The following is a 17,090-nucleotide window of genomic DNA, read 5'->3' on the forward strand; positions in this document are numbered from 1 at the left end:
GAATCTGCATAATTTATTAATAAAATTTCATGTTTATAATCATGCCGCTATTTAATTGTTAAGGGTTATAGTTTTTGGAAATGTAATCAGTCGACAATTTTCTATGGAACATTACCATTAAAATTTTATTAAAAACTCTTGAAATGTAAAAAACAATTTTTTCAATTCTATTAAATATCTTTGTTATTTAAAAAAAATCAAAACTGGAACTTGACTTTTTGGTTTATTACCCTTTTCAAATTATTTAATGTTTTTGGTGTTTAATCTTCATTTTGTCATCCAAATATTACATTGATTTAATTGATAAATGCCTTAAATTTATGTCGGATTAAATTGGACAATTGCTCCATAAATGCATCCTCTTTTGACATACAATGCTTGATTCAACGTTTACTTGAATTTCATCCACCGAGATTCGAATCTGAGACATCTGGGTGAAAGCCAGGCAGGTTGCCTCAGAGCTAGATTCCCCTGAAATCACATTAATTTGGTATTTAAGTCAAGGGAATGCTTTAAGCTGTAAGCGATCTTCGATACATTGATATCGAAAAGGCAACGCAGCTTTAATCGATACATCAGTCATCACCGAGGAAGCACAGCAAAGTCAGGGAACCTAAAAATTGTGTTTACTGAGGCTTTGATGTCTTTCTCTTTTTTGCCATCAAAATGTTTCTTTTAAACTATTTTTCATTAATTAACCTTGATTAATATGAATTATTTATTTGTCAAATTCTTTTGTTTTCCTCAATTTTGTTTGTATGTTGTTCAATTTGGTTTATGAACCTTGTTTAATGTGGTAATGGTAGGATGCAATTCAAGCGATTAGTTCCTGCCATTTCAGCTTGGCTTCTGCTGATTACCTGTACTACCCTGTTTTTCATATTTCCATGTCAATATCTTCAAAACACATATTCAATCTCAATAACTATTGTCCAAGCAATTATATCTTTATTTGTGATCACAAACTTTTCTTATGCCACCTTCATGGATCCTGGTGTAATACCTAAAGCTAGTCCAGATGAGGATGTTGAAGATGATTTTAGAGCTCCATTGTTTAAATCGGTTGACATCAATGGTTTAACCATCAGAATGAAATGGTGTTGTACCTGTCAATTTTACAGGCCACCAAGATGTTCTCATTGTAGTGTTTGTAACAATTGTGTTGAAACTTTTGATCATCATTGTCCATGGGTGAATAATTGCATTGGCCGACGCAATTATCGGCATTTCTTTTTCTTTTTAATTTTTCTCAGCATCCACATGATAACAATTCTCCTCTGGTGCATTATTTATCTGGTTGATCATAAAGGTGCATTACGAGAGCGTGATTCGATCATAGCGATTGTTATTAGTGCAGTAATTATATTTCTCATATTTCCAATTATCGGATTAACCGGGTTTCACATAATTTTGGTCGCTCGTGGTCGAACAACCAATGAACAAGTCACCGGAAAATTTCAAAGTGGCTTCAACCCATTTTCCGATGGATGCCTTAGCAATTATTGTAATATATTGTGTGGACCTGTACACACGCGTTATCGATCACATGCGAGGAAAAAAAGGTCTCCTTCCATCTCTAATAATGGTAACAACTCTTCTAATGGAACTAACAGATACGATAAACCAATGCAAGTTTACGTCGATGAGGGTAACAAGCTTCTTTACGCCAAGTCTCCTGCCAAAAGCTCTTCTGTAACAGAAATTTCAGCCCAATCATTTTCACCGTGTTTGAAACACCAATCTTTAAATAATTCACAGACTGGAGGATTAGTAATTTATTATTCACCTGAAAGCTACACTAAGAAGTCCAACTCCGACTCTAAATTTGCATCTGAAACAGAATTGCAAAAACTTCATACATCTCTTGATTCAAGCTCAATGCCGGAAACCGATGGCAGCTTCGATTTAAACAATACCAGTAACAGTGGCAATAGTAGTGCCAATGCTAACCTACATTTTGCCAAAAGGCCGATAAGTTTTATTAAAGCCTTGGAAAATATTGAAAGGGCTGGAGCCTCTAGACCTGTTACAAGTCCAGCCAAAAATCATTCTGAAGATTCTAGGCAAAGTCAATATGAAATGAATTACGAAATCTCAGTTTAATTGAGAAGATAACATAAGAATCCTACTCACCAAATCACCTAAACCTTCCTATCATAATCATAAAGACCATTTTTCAACCACCTACACATCCACTCTCACCTCACGCGCACATCTATCTTTCTCATTACTTCATCTCGTCATCATTATTGAAAACATTAAAACAAAGCTCATCTCTTTCAGTTTCTTCTCATTTTCACTTGTTATTTCTAATCCTCGCCGTGTTCAATCTACTAACTCTTTCTGACTTCTAATCTAAAGACTTTAAAATGTTTGGTTATCGCTCACTTACAGCATTATAAAACCGTAAAAATGACAAATCTTGAAAAGTGTCAAGTAATCCATCCATAATATTATATACAGTTAGTTTAATATTAACTCATTGGACTATTGAGCATATTCAAAGAAATGAACTGTTTAAAAATGCAAGTTCTGCTCTCTTATGATCCATATTGATCTCAACACTTTTTAAAGTTACCAATTGAATAGTCATCATCTTTTTTCATTTTGTGAACTATAATAAGACCATAGTGAACAATTTATTTAACTTTATGTGTAACTAATAATGTAGATGGTTTTGATTTAAAAATTATCGCGATTCCTTTTTTATGTCTATTTCCACTTTTCCATCATTTTTTGGGTCAAAGATGATTAAGTTGGTGGCAATGGTAATGATACTGATGACGGATTAATACCCTGGAAACCCAAAGATCTATGAAGCTTATCCATTTCATTGAATTCACCACCCTGGACGTTTCCAGACAATAAATTGAAACCATTAGAGTAAGAGTCCCAAAGAGTTGTTGAAGGAGAAACCGCTCTAAGATTATTCAGATTGTTTGCTATGAGATCATTTGAACCAGGTTGATGAGATAGTGATCCATTCAAGGAAGCCTCGCAACTAATATGAGAATGGAAATTGCATAAAGAATTAGAAATATATCAACATATATTCAGATAAAATGAACAGGAAGGAAGGCGATGATAAAGATCAAAGAAACGATGTCAACAACAAGCTGAACCGCGGGAACCTTCGATAAGTGATAACAATACTTGTCCTAATTACCTGCAAGTTTTCTCATTAAATTGTAAACCAGAGGAACAATTGTGAGGATGAAGACATTTACAGGAACATTCACTCGAATCCCAATATTTGGTTGGATCGGAGGTACAATTAGCAGCAGCCGATAAATCACGACAAACACATCTACACTCCTCTTTTTTGTACAATTGAGATGAACTACAGTCACTCTCTTTCTGGATACATTCACATGAACATTGTTTATGACTGGCAAAGGAAAATCTTTGTCTTCCAGCATACTTGAAGCGACGAGAATGGGGAATATACCGAAGCACCATTACCTGTTAAATATAGTTGCGAAAAAAGGAGATCATTAATTATATTTATAACAGTCTAAAAGAAACGATTGAATAAAATGATGGTGAGAATTCGTTGATGACTCAAAAGATCAACATTCTCATGGTGAATCATTATTAATGAGAGACTGGAAATTAACTCATTGGTTGCTTAGAAAAAGCTAGTCATTTCTGAGCTAATTTACAATGGATTTACAATGAACATGATACAAGTTGATATTCAGATGGATGCATTTAGAAAAAAAAATCAAACTCTTTCATTCTCTCTGTAAATAATTCATTATCGTCCTTTCCATCTCAATGAAAGTTTATATTGTTCGTATTTCAAATACATATCAAATACACTGATTGTATTAAATAATGATAACGTTCCAACTTTCATTAAATAATAAACATTAATTTACAATGAAATACGTTTACAGTGAAATAAATTCATTCTCTTGCTAAGTTTTCGTGTAATCTGAAGATGAAGATGTTTTTTTTTCATTTCAACTCTTGAGTCAAAACTGTATTGATACTTATAAGTGGCAGAAATCAATAATAAATGTTTACCTCTACAGAAATATTGGACACTTCAGTTGGTTGACAGGTTAAACGATCACTTGGACAGCATCCTGAGCATCTCGGTATTTTAATGCAACCAGGAAAATAGATCTCTGATTTACCTTGAGAAGATTTAATCACTTGAGTTCGATTTTCTGGTGAACAAGTTCCTGGAAAATGGTCTAACCCTACTAAATAATTGAGGTAAATTAAGTATTTAAATAAGCAAAGTGTTTTAACAGAAAGCCATTTTGGATTAAGTTGAAAGATTCCATCAATGTTTGATTGAAATTTTGTAGATTTTTAAATATTTTTACTTACAGGTGGGTTTCGATTTTTCTACTGAATAAAAAAGAGAAAAAAATACTTGATCATAAGTACTGAAAATTTTTAGAATAATATTTATATGATTTATAAATGAATTGACTTACGAGCGCTGCGAACTTTTCTTCTTGATTTTGCAAACGTTGTTAAGCCTGGAAATAATGGTAATGAGTTCAGTGATTAGTTTCATGATAGATTCACCGAGACAAAGATAGATAATAAAATACTTACTTTGGTTGTGAAGTTGATTATCATTGTCAGTTAAGTAATCTAATAATTGTTTTCCACTTTTAATGTGACTTAGTTCTATCAAGACTTCTTCTGGGACAAAAGTCTATTAAAAAAGGTGCAAAAATCAATGAAACGCCTGAACAATTAGAGTCGATTACGAAGTGTACTTACTAGATTTTGATCGATCTTTACTAATTTGTTAACGGGTATATTTGGGCATTTAGAGCTCAGTTTATCTGATAATCGAATTGGATTTGAATTGGATAATGATAATATTGATGTTGTCGTTGTCGTTGATGTATTAAAGCCCAAAAAAGTTGAATTTGATTTGCCTAGGAAGATATTATCAGGTCTCGAGGAAGAGGCAGGTTGGTGATCGATTAATGGAGCACAATAAGAAGACATAATTAAAATATAATGAAAGCAAATTTTGATGGAAATAAGGTTAATCATTTTTCATCAAAGATGCCATTCAGGAATTAATTTGTTCCATCAGAAAACAAAGAAGTTAACAAAATCTCCCAACACGTAATAATTGATAGATTAATAGAGAAGACACCACGAACAATTGAATTCGCTAAATAGGGACAACTTCAACTTGGTAACAATTAGTTAAAGGTTTAAGTCCAGTAAACATTTAAAACAGTGAGTTATCAGCGATTGTGAAAATCACCAAAAGAGCGAATCTGGTTGCACTTGAGAGTCAATCGGAGAAACAAAATAAACTAATTAATCATGGATCTTAGGAATGTATTAAACCATCGTAATCCAAGCAAAAAACACAAATCAACATGATGATGATCGAATGGTCCAGCAAGCACAAATGGTAAATGGTCAAAAATAACCGGTAAATAGAGTGAGAAACTAGGAATAAAAACAGAATAGATCGGTTTGAGTAAGTGTTAACATAATGGGTGAAGAAGAGATTGAGAATAAAGTTGCTTAAGAAGAGAGAAAAGAAAAATGTATAAAAATTAACTCATAGGTCAAATTGAATTGTCAAATGAAAATAAAAAATGTCTGAACGATGAGAGAAAGTTGAGAGATGTTTAGCTTTAAGGTGACCCAATAAGGTTAAGAGTTTTGTAGAGAGGGTGAAGTGTCGCCTGGGCAGCGAGGTTAAGCTTGAGCGGAGACGGTGATCAAGTTAATTATGTGATCCAGAAGTGGTCCTAGTTGAGTGGTTTTTTCAAGTTTTTCAATATGAAGAAAAAAAACATAAAAAATAGAAAGCGAGAGAGAGAGAGAGAGAGAGACAGGCAGATTGGTAGACAGAGAAGTGAGTAGCAAAAAACGAGACTTGACTAATGAACGGGTAAGATGTTTTGTATTTTACCGTGACACTCCTAAGTTTGGTACCTTTTGTTTAATGGCGTTGATCTTTTTATATGTCTTTATGAAACAAAGTTAAAGTGGGCTGAAGAGGGTGAAAGGGAGGTGAAAGTGAAGGAGGATGGATGGGCTGAAGAGGGAAACAGAGAGGTAAATGAATAAAAAACGGTCCAATTTAATCCAATAACGGGCAACAATTTTTCTCTAATAATAATATATTTTCACAGTAAAAGTCGCTCTCTCCTAGACATTTGGTGGCTTTGTTTTGCTTTTTTCGGTGGATACTTCAAATGAAATTATGATGATACGAAGTTGATGTATTCTTTATCGTTTTTCATTATTTTTCTCGGACAATATAAAATCTAAACAATAGTTTAATCTATTTCTAGTTGATCTGTGTAAGGTAAGGTTGTTTGATGGATAATTTGATTGGTCACCTTATTTTCTTCTTCTTCTTCTTCTTCTTCTAATGTAATCGATATTGAATTACTTATAATAGTATTCCGATTGAGAAAATTATTATTAATAACAATAAGAATAATAGCATTTTAACTGGAAATAGACTGGAAATGGCAATGTTATTTTTACTCTAATGGTTGATATTAATGGTAAAGATTCAACAATGAAAGGTGAAGAAAATGAATGGCAAATAGAAAGGTGGATGTTTACTTGTGTACATGTTTACTAATCAATGAGTGAATTAATCAAATTAGATGATTGACATTTACAAAATTATACAATACATTGGTGACAATCTTGGGTTAAAGTTAAATACAACGCAACAGCTACAATTGTAAGAGCCTGTGTCCATCAAAATAGTTTTCATTTGAATAATCGTTTGTACATTTTTACTCCAATTTTGATTGCTATTTACATTGGCCATTTTTGTTATCAAAGATCAGGCTGTACGTGAGGGTTGGATTAATTTAAAGGTTAAATTCGTGTCTTTAGTTCCTATAAAGGTGAAATTGTCCATTGTCCTCCATTAGTCCATGTTGATACAAAATTGTCATTGGGATCGTTTTGAACCACTTAAATAAAATCCATTGAAACCAGACATACAAAAGGAAGTTTGAATATCATCAGAGTTGACATCAGAAATGAATTAAATGGGAAACAAAGGTTGCAAAACGAAAATCAATCTAAATCATTTAGATGGTATTTCAATTGAATTGAAAACAATGATGTCCATTTTTTAACAATATAAAGTACATTTTGCCAAGTCCATACAATAAATGACAACCTGGAAGCAATTATGGAGAGAAAAAATTTACAGTTAATAAATTGTTAGCTAAAATGTTACCTCTCAATCGATTCCCATAATCACAAAAAGCTGTAAAATAAACCAACGACAGGTTTGATTGATTTACTTACTTTGTTTACGTTTTGATGAAAGGCATTGAGAATGTTTATTGTTTTCGATTAATATGTTGCTTGAATTGTATTTGTCCATGTAATAATTTTTACGCACATTGTAACTAACTTATTAAAATTATCCATTAATTTAAATAGTTACTTCAAAAGGAACAATGTTATAACATATTGGATTGACTTGAGGTCACTAGGCATAGTCAATTTAAATTAAAATATAAACAAAAGATGGGGTGAATTTGGCGCAATCTTTAATCGCCATTATAGTCATTTGGTTTCTTTGTGGTTGAAATAAAAATTAAGCTGGATGGGAGAACTGTTTCCGATTTTAAGAGGTAAAAATCATTGAACCATTAAACTGCTTAAACTATAATGATTAACTTCAACCGTTGGAAAGGTAACTTATAGATATGTACTTTGCTTGGACGGTTAACTTTGGAGATTCTTCCTTCCTCTTACCTTTCTATCCCCTAAATAGCGAAAACAGTAAATAAAACAATTAGTATTGTTAGACACGATTCAAAAAGGCTAAAAATTGAGTAATACTGCAATTTAGCAACTTTTTTATTTCATCTGAAATGAGTTAAATACGAATAAATAATATAGAGTTGAAACTGTAGGTAAATAGTTACTATTTCATGAACAAATGCCCTTTTCGTTTGCCTAATAGCGTGTAGTTCCTAGTGCACTTTTTAACTTGATGATATACCATAAAATAGCAATGATATGTAACCAATTATGGCATTTATTTTGTCACATTGAAACAGTAGTTTCCAGTATGCTAGTTAGCAAGATTGTTGCTGCAAGTTGTACGCTCGAAGATAACCCTTGCATTTGATTTAACTTACGTAACTATATGATTGAAAAATGTTAGATTGTAAATGTAAAAGCAAATAAAGATTATTGATCGTAAAATATTGGTGATTGTGGTGAAATTGATTGGAATGATTCTTAGATGGATAGCAGAAATAGTAAAGTTCAATAAAAGTAGTGAATTGTATAAAAAACTGATAGACAGTTGACCATTGAATTCCACTTTTAATATTGATAGTAATCAGGAAGATGATTACACCACTTAAAGTTCTGTATGAAAGAAATATCTAAACAACCAAGAAATACAAATCGAGAAAATTGAATGAATAGATTTCGATATAATTCATAATGCTCAATAAATGGTGTGCACCTGTTCATGATAATTATCGATAAATATTGTAGTAAAAACAAGATGATAGCATTGAGTTTAAGCTGTTTTTGCTCGTATAGCAGCTCTTTTCCCTGTGACAGCTTGAAAACCACTTTTAATTGAGGTAACTGAACGTCTACTTCCACAGGTTTCGCATTGAAGGAAAAATAATCGGGTATCTTTTTGAAGCACTGTCTCTGGTGATCTGCATGTTTGACATGCTACATACTCCTCTGTAATAATTGAAAAACAAAATAATGTATATGAGTAAAAAGTATTAAAAATGATGATAGTGAAGAATGGGTTTCAATGCGAAAAGAAACTTACTTATATATCTTCTAAGGACGTTTTCAATTTGTTTCTGTTGAAAACGACCTTTAATAATAAGTTGGTTATTAGCATCGACAGATCCACTAGTTCCTAATTCAGCCAGCAGAAAGGCTTGAAGATGCTTAGGTAGACGATGTAATCTGAATAAAAAAACAAGACATTGATTAGAAGAGATGAAATAGTTTAGAAGTAAAAAGTGACGAAATATCTCATAGAAAATGCATAATTCAACTACAATCAATTGTTTTTAAGCAATCTTAAGATCTCTCTTTACTTACGATTTACAAATATCGAGGAAATTGGCAAATGATGTCTTTTTCGTTCCTACTCTTAAAATTTGTGGAGGCCTCATGACAAGTCTTTTCTTTTCTCCTGAAATTATATCAGGATTCTTTTCTTTAATTATACAGAAAGCTCTGGCTAAGAGTTCTTCATATAAATAGTCACGATCAGTATTTGCCCAGGTTGAATCCACAGATGATGAAAAAAAGCTGGCATCTCGATTCGTGCTTTCTTCCAGGTAAACAACACCATCATCCTTATCTGCTGGTTCACCATCATTAATCAAATCTTCATCCTTAAACTTAATTTTTTTAGGTTTTGTCTTGGGTAGATTTAATTCAAAATCATCATCATCATCCTGTGTTTCTTGAGTACCAGTGACTTCTTCTTTATCACCGATGTCTTCAGCAGCTCCATCAGCGTCACCCGAAGTAGCTGGTTGGTTGAAAGTCTTTTCATATTCATCTATATTGAAGGCCTTCTTTTTAGGCTTTTTCTTTTTCTTGGATAGTGAAAATTCATCCAAATCGTCGATCAAAGCTTCCGTTAGTTCCTCTACTTTATCACTTTCAGCCATAATTTATTTTTTTCCGTCAAAACAGAACCGAAATTACACAATAATTAATTAAATAACAAGAGTAAATACCGGCACAACATTGGATTTATGGTGAGGTTGAAAAGCCAATATTTCGGAAACAGGATTGGAAACAAGTGCTTCCATCTGGTATTACAATATACGTTTTGAGAAGTTAAATTGCTGTTTAATAAAGCAAAGTCTTAATTAAATAATAAACTGGTGAGTCAATGATAATTTGATATTTGGGAAAACAATGAATTATCAAGAAATTTGAGTTTGAAACAAACCTTTGTCCAATAATAGGAGAGTCCTTTTATTTCTGCAATCAATTCTTGACTCAGAATTTAGATGTTGCATTTTTAAGTGTATATTGTAAAACCAGATGGAAGCACTAAACTAAGCAGCGATTCCTAATCGGTACAGGGATTCGGCGGTGCCTTTTAAGCTGGTTTACACTTGATACTTGATGCAACCAATAAAATTGCTAGTTAGCAAAGAGTAAAGAAGAAATTTCTTTGGGAAATTAGGAATCGCTTAATGAATTAAACCTACAAACCACCTAACTCAAGGATTTATAAACTTCCCTTAACAAAATTGTGCTGGTTTTGATTTCTTAACTCGTATTCCTTTACTTTTGACTAAACCGTTTTCCAGAGCACTTCAAACGTGCACCAAAGCCGTAAAATGAAGAAGCTGGCAAAGTTATTCAAGTTAAAAGTAAAACTCAGCCGAACTCTGAGACTGGACATCAATTTACTGCGAACGTCAAATAATACACAGCAGATATCCAGCGTATAGTTTGCCTGATTCCAGGATTACCTAAGCCTGGTCTTTTTACTTGGAAGCGATTGATATGAGGAACCTTTCATATCTCAAAAAACTCCCCTGAAGATTTTCTATGCAAATTGTAAGTATTTATTCAACAATTGAAACTAGTAACTCGAAAACTGTGTAAAAAATTATCTAATATCAATGTTACCATTCATTTTTCCATGATGATAATTTTATATTTCTCATCATTACTTTTCTATCTTCGTTTCAGGACTAGATGTCAACCTACACAATTTCAAGCTCTTTCATTTCAAGAAAATGGCGGATTAGTAATGAGCATAGTTTCCAGTCAGATTCCATAACAAATTCAGGAATAGCTGGGAAATTATGCAAATTTTGGATAAGAAATGAAACCCAATCATTTTTTCTGTTAAGAGACTCTTGTCCATTTCAATAAGAATTGACTTTCAAAATATTGTTGGGAAAGGAATTACCAACAATCATTAAAATGGTCCCTTCTGTAATCTTATCATTTCATGGACTTCTGATGGCATTCCATGGGGATATCTGCGAATCTTATTTCAATTTCTTTAAATGCTCAGCTCGAAAACTTCAACATTTGATCATTTCGTGACTCAATGAAAATTAGCTGTCTTGTAGAATCTTAAATTCAATTAAGTAATATTCTCAACGTACATAATTTTGCTCTTAATTGTCTTCTTCGTTTATCTTAATTTATTTTCTTCAAATCTTGAAAATGTCGTATCAGCTAACAGTTTTTCAAGTGATTTCTCGATTCCATTATTTTCGTAAACAGATCATCAGAAACAAGCAAGTAAGTTATTAAGATTATCCAATGCAGCAATACTGAAATTTAAATCCATTTTAGATAAATCTGGTATTCATTTCATTCTTTAATTAAAAAAATATTTTCAAGTTAAATTCATGTTATTTGAATATTTGTCTGAAAATTGAACACAGAATGTTTTGTTGGTTTATTAAGAGTGGGACGTTGTTGGTTGCTTAGTAAACTGATACTAGGGGTGTTGTGTTCAACTGTTTTCAATGTTCACCAGTGTTCCTCTTCTATGTTTATTTTGTGGTCACACTAATTTCTTGTTTCATTTAAATATTTTTATTTTTAATTTAACAGCAATTTAGAATGTCTGTTCTTGCCTTAGTGATAGTTAATTCTGATAATTATCCGGTTTTCATAAAAACTCGCCATGATTATGATAAAAGTAAAATGAGTGCTGAAGAAAACATGAATATACTTTACAATATGAATGCCACATTGGACATTATTGAAGAAAGACAAGGTCAAAACCAGAATCGTGACCCATATCTAGGTGAATTGACCATTCCTAACTATTGAGAATATTGATTACCATGGAATTATTCTAATTCAAATTTGTGTCTTCTTCCAAAGGTCTCCTCAATCAATGTGAAAGCTATAAGATCTATGGACTTCTATCTGCCACCAGAATCAAGATACTTTTGATGGTATCTACTAATGTCAGTGTAATGTTCAGGTAAGCTATTAGTATTAGTTCTTAAAGGGTGAAATCTAACTTATACCTTTTTATAACCTACAGAGATAGTGAAGCTCGGAGTACGCTCAAGCAACTGTATTCATCCTACATCGATGTGACAACTTACAATCCTTTCTATTGTCCTGGAAGTGAAGTCCAATCAAAGTAAGTATTGAAAAGCTTTAGCTATGTCTAGTGTTTATCGATCTCTCAAAATCTTATTGAAATTGGGACATATCTTTGAAAATTACTTACATTTTTCCTTGTTTCCCCCATGACAGAAAACTAGAGGAGCTTGTCAAAAGTGTGTTTGGTTTAACAGCTGATTACAATCGTTGAACTTATTTAGCTTATATTTTTTTATATTTTAATATATTAATGTTGTTGATACTCGAATAATAACATATGACTTTAATAACTATATGAAGCTAAAACCAATTACTGTTTAAATCATTCCTATGGAGAAACGATCATCAATACTTCACTTGTGAAATTAAAGGATGCATAGCATGGAGACTGGAACAATGATAAACACAAGAAACGTCAATATTACCATCATCCATCTCAATTATTTAACTGTTGCTCTATGTTTAAATTTACAACCAACCCTGGAAGTAAAAATGTATAAGGGTTTTTTCATAATCAGATTTTTGGGCTAACTATTAACACTCGAGACTACAGTAAAGAAAGGAGAAATGTTTAACTAATGAGAATTAATAATTCCCAATGATAGGAACAGTATTGGAAAAAGGAACCAATAAGGGTTATTTAAATGAACTGTTCCAATTCAACTTTTGATATAAATACACCGACGGATAGTCATTTGTTATCATTGTAAACAAAACCATCGTCAACAACTTTTAATAAGCATCCAATCTAATTCAAGTCAAACTCATCATGAAATTAATCACTCTTCTCGCTTTTACTCTTGTTCTAATGGGTCTTGCCTTTGCCCAAAGTGTTGATCCAAGTGCAGCCACCAGTGAAAACCCAGTAACCGAAGGATACAACTTCAGTGCTCTTGAACCCATTGTTAAAGGTCTTATTGATGGTTTCCGTATGATGATGCTTCAAGTACGCTTTGTACGAATTTTGGCTGAAAATTTTGGCGTTGAAATGGCTCGAATCGCTCGCAACACCACAATCATGCCAACAGCATCAGGAACTGGTTTTCCCTTCACATTCCCAAGTCAATACGGTTGGCTTAGTCGAGAGGAATCTTCATCCAGTGAACCCAGTCAACCAGTGTCTGAAAATACCGTTGCATCTCAATTCCAAGAAATCTTTGACCGATGGGGAGTAAACACTGCCTTAGCTTTCCGAGGACTTCTCTCTGAAGTTGCCCATGTTTACCAAGATGCTGTTGCTACTTTGGTTAAACAAGGTGAAGTTTCCAGAAATACAGTTGTCCAGGGTTACAATACCATTCGTTCAGCCATGACTTCAATTTCCCAAATGATCCAAGAAAATTTCCCATCAGCTGAATCAGTCGCCACATCCATTACAAACATTTCCCAAGCCCTTAACCAAAATGTAACCAACATTTTGTCCGGAATGATTCCTGATGGTTTACCAACTGGCTTACCTACCGGAATACCAAATATTCCTGGACTTCCAAGCCTTCCAAGTCTCCCTACATTACCCAATCTACAAGATTTAATCCCAACTTCACCTCAAACTGGTCCATCAAAGAAAAATAATTAATTTTCAACAAACAGTTGTTATTTAACAAGATTTACCAGATATCTTGAAAAAAATGATTCATAATTCAAGTTTACCTTCAATTTTGTATACAGATGGCTCAACATTGAACACTCTTCACCACAAGTTACTAGAATAAAATTAAAACACTATTTAACAATAATCATTGATTCAAATTCTTACTAACCAGCCAAACAATGCTTGACTATTATCGATAGCTGAATAAAAATCATTTAAATTGGTAAAAAAACTACCGTTTATCATTAAAATAGATCACAAAATAATTACTCAAAGCCGTTTTCATGTAAAAACTAATTACCTTGATTGTTTCTAATTGTCTGAAGACAAGAGGTTGAATTACATAGAAAAAGACTTATATTGAAAAACTTAATAAATAAATGATTTGTTAATTAGCCCTTATTTGGCACATCGTAGTTACGGCGGATCCTGCATCTCGGCCATTCTAGCAATCACGGTTTTAAATATCAAATATCAAAAGAAAGGCACAAATAGGTTGTTACTGAAAAGACACAATTAACACATTATAAACAAATTGACACAAATGGGCAAAAACTGGTATAAATTAGTATCTTTCAAATTGAGACTCTATTGGTTTGTAGGGACATAGGAATTGAGTAAATTTGTGCGATTTAAAATCTCTCTGGTTGACATTTTTCGAGGAAATCGATGTCGAAGTGGAAACTTCGATTACCTTTCGTTCAACTAGGGAAGCAGCTTTTTTATGAAACTCATTTTACTGAATTAACTTTTGATGATCAACCAGAAAATGTACTTTTTTCAATTTAATAACAGTTCTCTTGTATTTGACGATTGTTCTTTAACTTTGAGCCTCAATATTTCGAGAATGGTGGCATCTACAATTATCATTCTTTCACAAAACATTAGCTTTCATTATGAACTATAACAATATAAACTGAATACCGAATAAAATCTGAGCTAATTCATTCATTTGTGTTTATTAGCCATTTAACTTAATGAATCAAGTCTAAAATCTGACAACATGAGCAATACTATAACTTTTTTCTTAGGACCTTGAATGTTTTGATATTTCAGTGTATTATAGTCCATAATGGAATCTAATGTTTTATGAAAGAATGATAATTGTAAAATATACCATTCTCGAAATATTGAGGCTCAAAGTTTTAAGGCCAATGGCCAAAATCAAGCGAACTGACTGTAAATCGTAAAAAGTATTTAATACATAATGTAAGCCAACAACTTTCATAGATTCATGATAAGTTTCAGGTTGCTAACTCTTCTGGTCACAGAATGCGACACGTTTAACAAGAAATCGAACTTGATCTGTTTTACAAAAATAGAAAATGCTATTTCTAAAAATAAGACCATTTTCTGGTTTTTCATCAAAAGTTGCAGAAGCAAAATAAGTTTTGTTAAAAAATCTGCTTCCAAAGCTGCACAAATGGCGTTCGAAGTCACAACTTTAAGTTGGATTTACTCGAAAACTATCGATCGTTTGCACTTTTTAATAGCGCTAATGAACTCATCTTTTTATGTCCCTACAAACCTCGCAAGTCTAAACTCTTAATACAAATGCTCAAGCTTTTCGCAGCACTCTTTGCATTGTTGTTTTGAGAAAATTGGTTTATTTGCTAAGAAATGTGTTAAGACGAGTTTTGTTTGTTGAATACGTTGTTGCTTGTGCATTTAAAGCCCGAAAATCTTGAACCAAATGCACGAATGCTAAGTTATTAAATTGAATTTAGTTATTAATCAGTTCAGGATTAAATTTATGAAAGAATGATGACTGTAGGTACCATAAATCTCGAAATATTGAAGCTCAAACTTTTAAGGTTGATGGCCAGTATCAAGAAAACTGTTTCTAATTTGCAGAAAGTATTTAAACCATGATGTTAACCGATAATTTTTGTGGACAAATGATAAATTTTAGGTTGCTAACTCTTCTGGTCACAGAATGCGACACGTTTAAGCAGAAATCGCACTTTATCTGTTTTACAGAAACAGAAAATGTTATTTCTCAAAATAAGACCGTTTTCTGGTTGATCACCAAAAGTTTCATCAGTAAAATAAGTTTTGTTGAAAAATCTGCTTCCAAAGCTGCACAAATGGTGATCGAAGTTACAACTTTAAGTTCGATTTATTCGAAAACTATCGATCGTGTTCACTTTTTAATAGCACTGCTGAACTCACCTTTTTATGTTCTTTTAAACCCTTTAAGTTGAAACTTTTAATACAAATGCTCGAGCTTTTCGCATCAATCTTTGCATTGGTTTTTTGAGTTTAACCAGAAAATTGGTTTTATGCTATGAAATGTGTTAAGATGAGTTTTGTTTGTTTAATAAGTTGTTTCTCGGGCATTTAAAGCCCGAAAATCTTGAACCAAATGTACGAATGGGAAGTTATTAAATTGGATTGAGTAATCGATTAGTAATGGACTAAATTTATGAAAGAATAGTTACTGTAGGTATCATCATTATCGAAATATCGAAGCTCAAACTTTTAAGGTAAATGGCCAAAATCAAGCGAACTGTTGCTAATCTGCAAAAAGTATTTAAACCACGGTGTTAAACAACAATTTTTGTGGACAAATGATAAGTTTCAGGTTGCTAACTCTTACGGCCATGGAATGCGACAGGTTTAGCCAATAATCGAAATTGATCTGTTTTACAAAAATGGAAAATGTTATGGCTCAAAATAAGATCATGTTCTGGTTTATTAATGAAAGTTACTTCAGTAAAATAAGTTTTGTTGAAAAATCTGCTTCCAAAGCTGCACAAATGGCGTTCGAAGTTTCAACTTTAAGTTCGATTTATTCGAAAACTATCGATCGAATGCACTTTTTAGTAGCAATAATGGATTCACCTTGTTATGTGGCTACAAACCCCTTAAGTTACAACTCTTAATACAAATGCTCGAGCTTTTCGCAGCACTCTTTGCATTGGGTTTTTGAGTTAAACCAGAAAATTGGTTTATTTGCTAAGAAATGCATTGAGAAGAGCTTGTTTTGCTAAATAAGTTGTTTCTTGTACATTTATAGCCCAAACATCGTAACCAGAATGCACTGGTGGCGAGTTATTAAATTGAATTCAATTATTAATCAGTTAATGATTAAATTGGTAAAAGAATGATGGCTGTAATTGCTACTGTTCTCGAAATATCGAGGCTCAAAGTTTTAAGGCCAATGTTCAATATCAAAAGAACTGTTATTAAATTGATAAAAATATTCAATGCATGATATTCAACAACAATTTTTATGGATAAATAATAAGTTTAAGCTCTCTAACTCCTTCGATTACAGAATGCGACAGATTCAACTAGAAATCCAACTTGATCTGTTTTACAGAAAATGAAAACTCAATTTTACAAAATAAGACCATTTTCTGGTTTGCCATCAAAAGTGATATCTTTAGTATGAGTTTTATGATGAAAATCTGCT

At 32.5% G+C, this 17,090-nt stretch overlaps 4 protein-coding genes and 2 long non-coding RNA genes across 9 annotated transcripts; 3 read left to right on the top strand and 3 right to left on the bottom strand.

Moving 5' to 3' along the window:
- The first annotated feature begins 631 nt into the window (after window positions 1–631).
- Window positions 632–2,282, top strand: LOC107367823 (palmitoyltransferase ZDHHC8). The gene has a single exon (XM_015935575.3). It carries the CDS (start codon window positions 808–810, stop codon window positions 2,101–2,103), a length of 1,296 nt encoding a protein of 431 aa, XP_015791061.1. The 5' UTR covers window positions 632–807; the 3' UTR covers window positions 2,104–2,282.
- Window positions 2,283–2,748: 466 nt separating this feature from the next.
- LOC107367834 (uncharacterized) lies at window positions 2,749–5,817 on the bottom strand. 4 transcript variants are annotated; one of them, XM_015935586.3, is made up of 7 exons: window positions 4,747–5,817; window positions 4,576–4,678; window positions 4,452–4,496; window positions 4,342–4,362; window positions 4,030–4,211; window positions 3,167–3,462; window positions 2,749–3,001 (listed from the first exon to the last, which is right to left on the bottom strand). In XM_015935586.3, exons 1-7 carry the CDS (start codon window positions 5,026–5,028, stop codon window positions 2,752–2,754), a joined length of 1,179 nt encoding a protein of 392 aa, XP_015791072.1. In that variant the 5' UTR covers window positions 5,029–5,817; the 3' UTR covers window positions 2,749–2,751. The 4 variants fall into 4 exon arrangements, with proteins under 4 accessions (XP_015791072.1, XP_015791094.1, XP_015791078.1 ...); XM_015935608.3 differs by having other exon boundaries at window positions 4,030–4,208; window positions 4,342–4,359; window positions 4,747–5,523; XM_015935592.3 differs by having other exon boundaries at window positions 4,342–4,359; window positions 4,747–5,523.
- A 733-nt stretch (window positions 5,818–6,550) lies between these two features.
- LOC149093975 (uncharacterized) lies at window positions 6,551–7,433 on the bottom strand. The gene is made up of 2 exons (XR_016198467.1): window positions 7,282–7,433; window positions 6,551–7,150 (listed from the first exon to the last, which is right to left on the bottom strand). It is a non-coding gene; the product is annotated as an uncharacterized LOC149093975 (long non-coding RNA).
- Window positions 7,434–8,296: 863 nt separating this feature from the next.
- On the bottom strand, window positions 8,297–9,732 carry LOC107367097 (eukaryotic translation initiation factor 2 subunit beta). The gene is made up of 3 exons (XM_015934775.3): window positions 9,070–9,732; window positions 8,789–8,931; window positions 8,297–8,694 (listed from the first exon to the last, which is right to left on the bottom strand). The coding sequence occupies exons 1-3, from the start codon at window positions 9,648–9,650 to the stop codon at window positions 8,519–8,521; spliced, it is 900 nt and encodes a 299-aa protein (XP_015790261.1). The 5' UTR covers window positions 9,651–9,732; the 3' UTR covers window positions 8,297–8,518.
- Window positions 9,733–10,138: 406 nt separating this feature from the next.
- LOC149093976 (uncharacterized) lies at window positions 10,139–11,363 on the top strand. The gene is made up of 2 exons (XR_016198469.1): window positions 10,139–10,557; window positions 10,693–11,363. It is a non-coding gene; the product is annotated as an uncharacterized LOC149093976 (long non-coding RNA).
- Window positions 11,364–11,505: 142 nt separating this feature from the next.
- LOC107367106 (trafficking protein particle complex subunit 2-like protein) lies at window positions 11,506–12,374 on the top strand. The gene is made up of 4 exons (XM_015934788.2): window positions 11,506–11,770; window positions 11,851–11,953; window positions 12,017–12,118; window positions 12,235–12,374. The coding sequence occupies exons 1-4, from the start codon at window positions 11,584–11,586 to the stop codon at window positions 12,290–12,292; spliced, it is 450 nt and encodes a 149-aa protein (XP_015790274.1). The 5' UTR covers window positions 11,506–11,583; the 3' UTR covers window positions 12,293–12,374.
- Window positions 12,375–17,090: the final 4,716 nt, after the last annotated feature.

The sequence above is a fragment of the Tetranychus urticae genome, chromosome 2 (assembly GCF_039701765.1).
Source record: "Tetranychus urticae isolate SD_2017Ah chromosome 2, NJAU_TeUrti_SD_1.0, whole genome shotgun sequence".
Taxonomy (NCBI): domain Eukaryota; kingdom Metazoa; phylum Arthropoda; class Arachnida; order Trombidiformes; family Tetranychidae; genus Tetranychus; species Tetranychus urticae.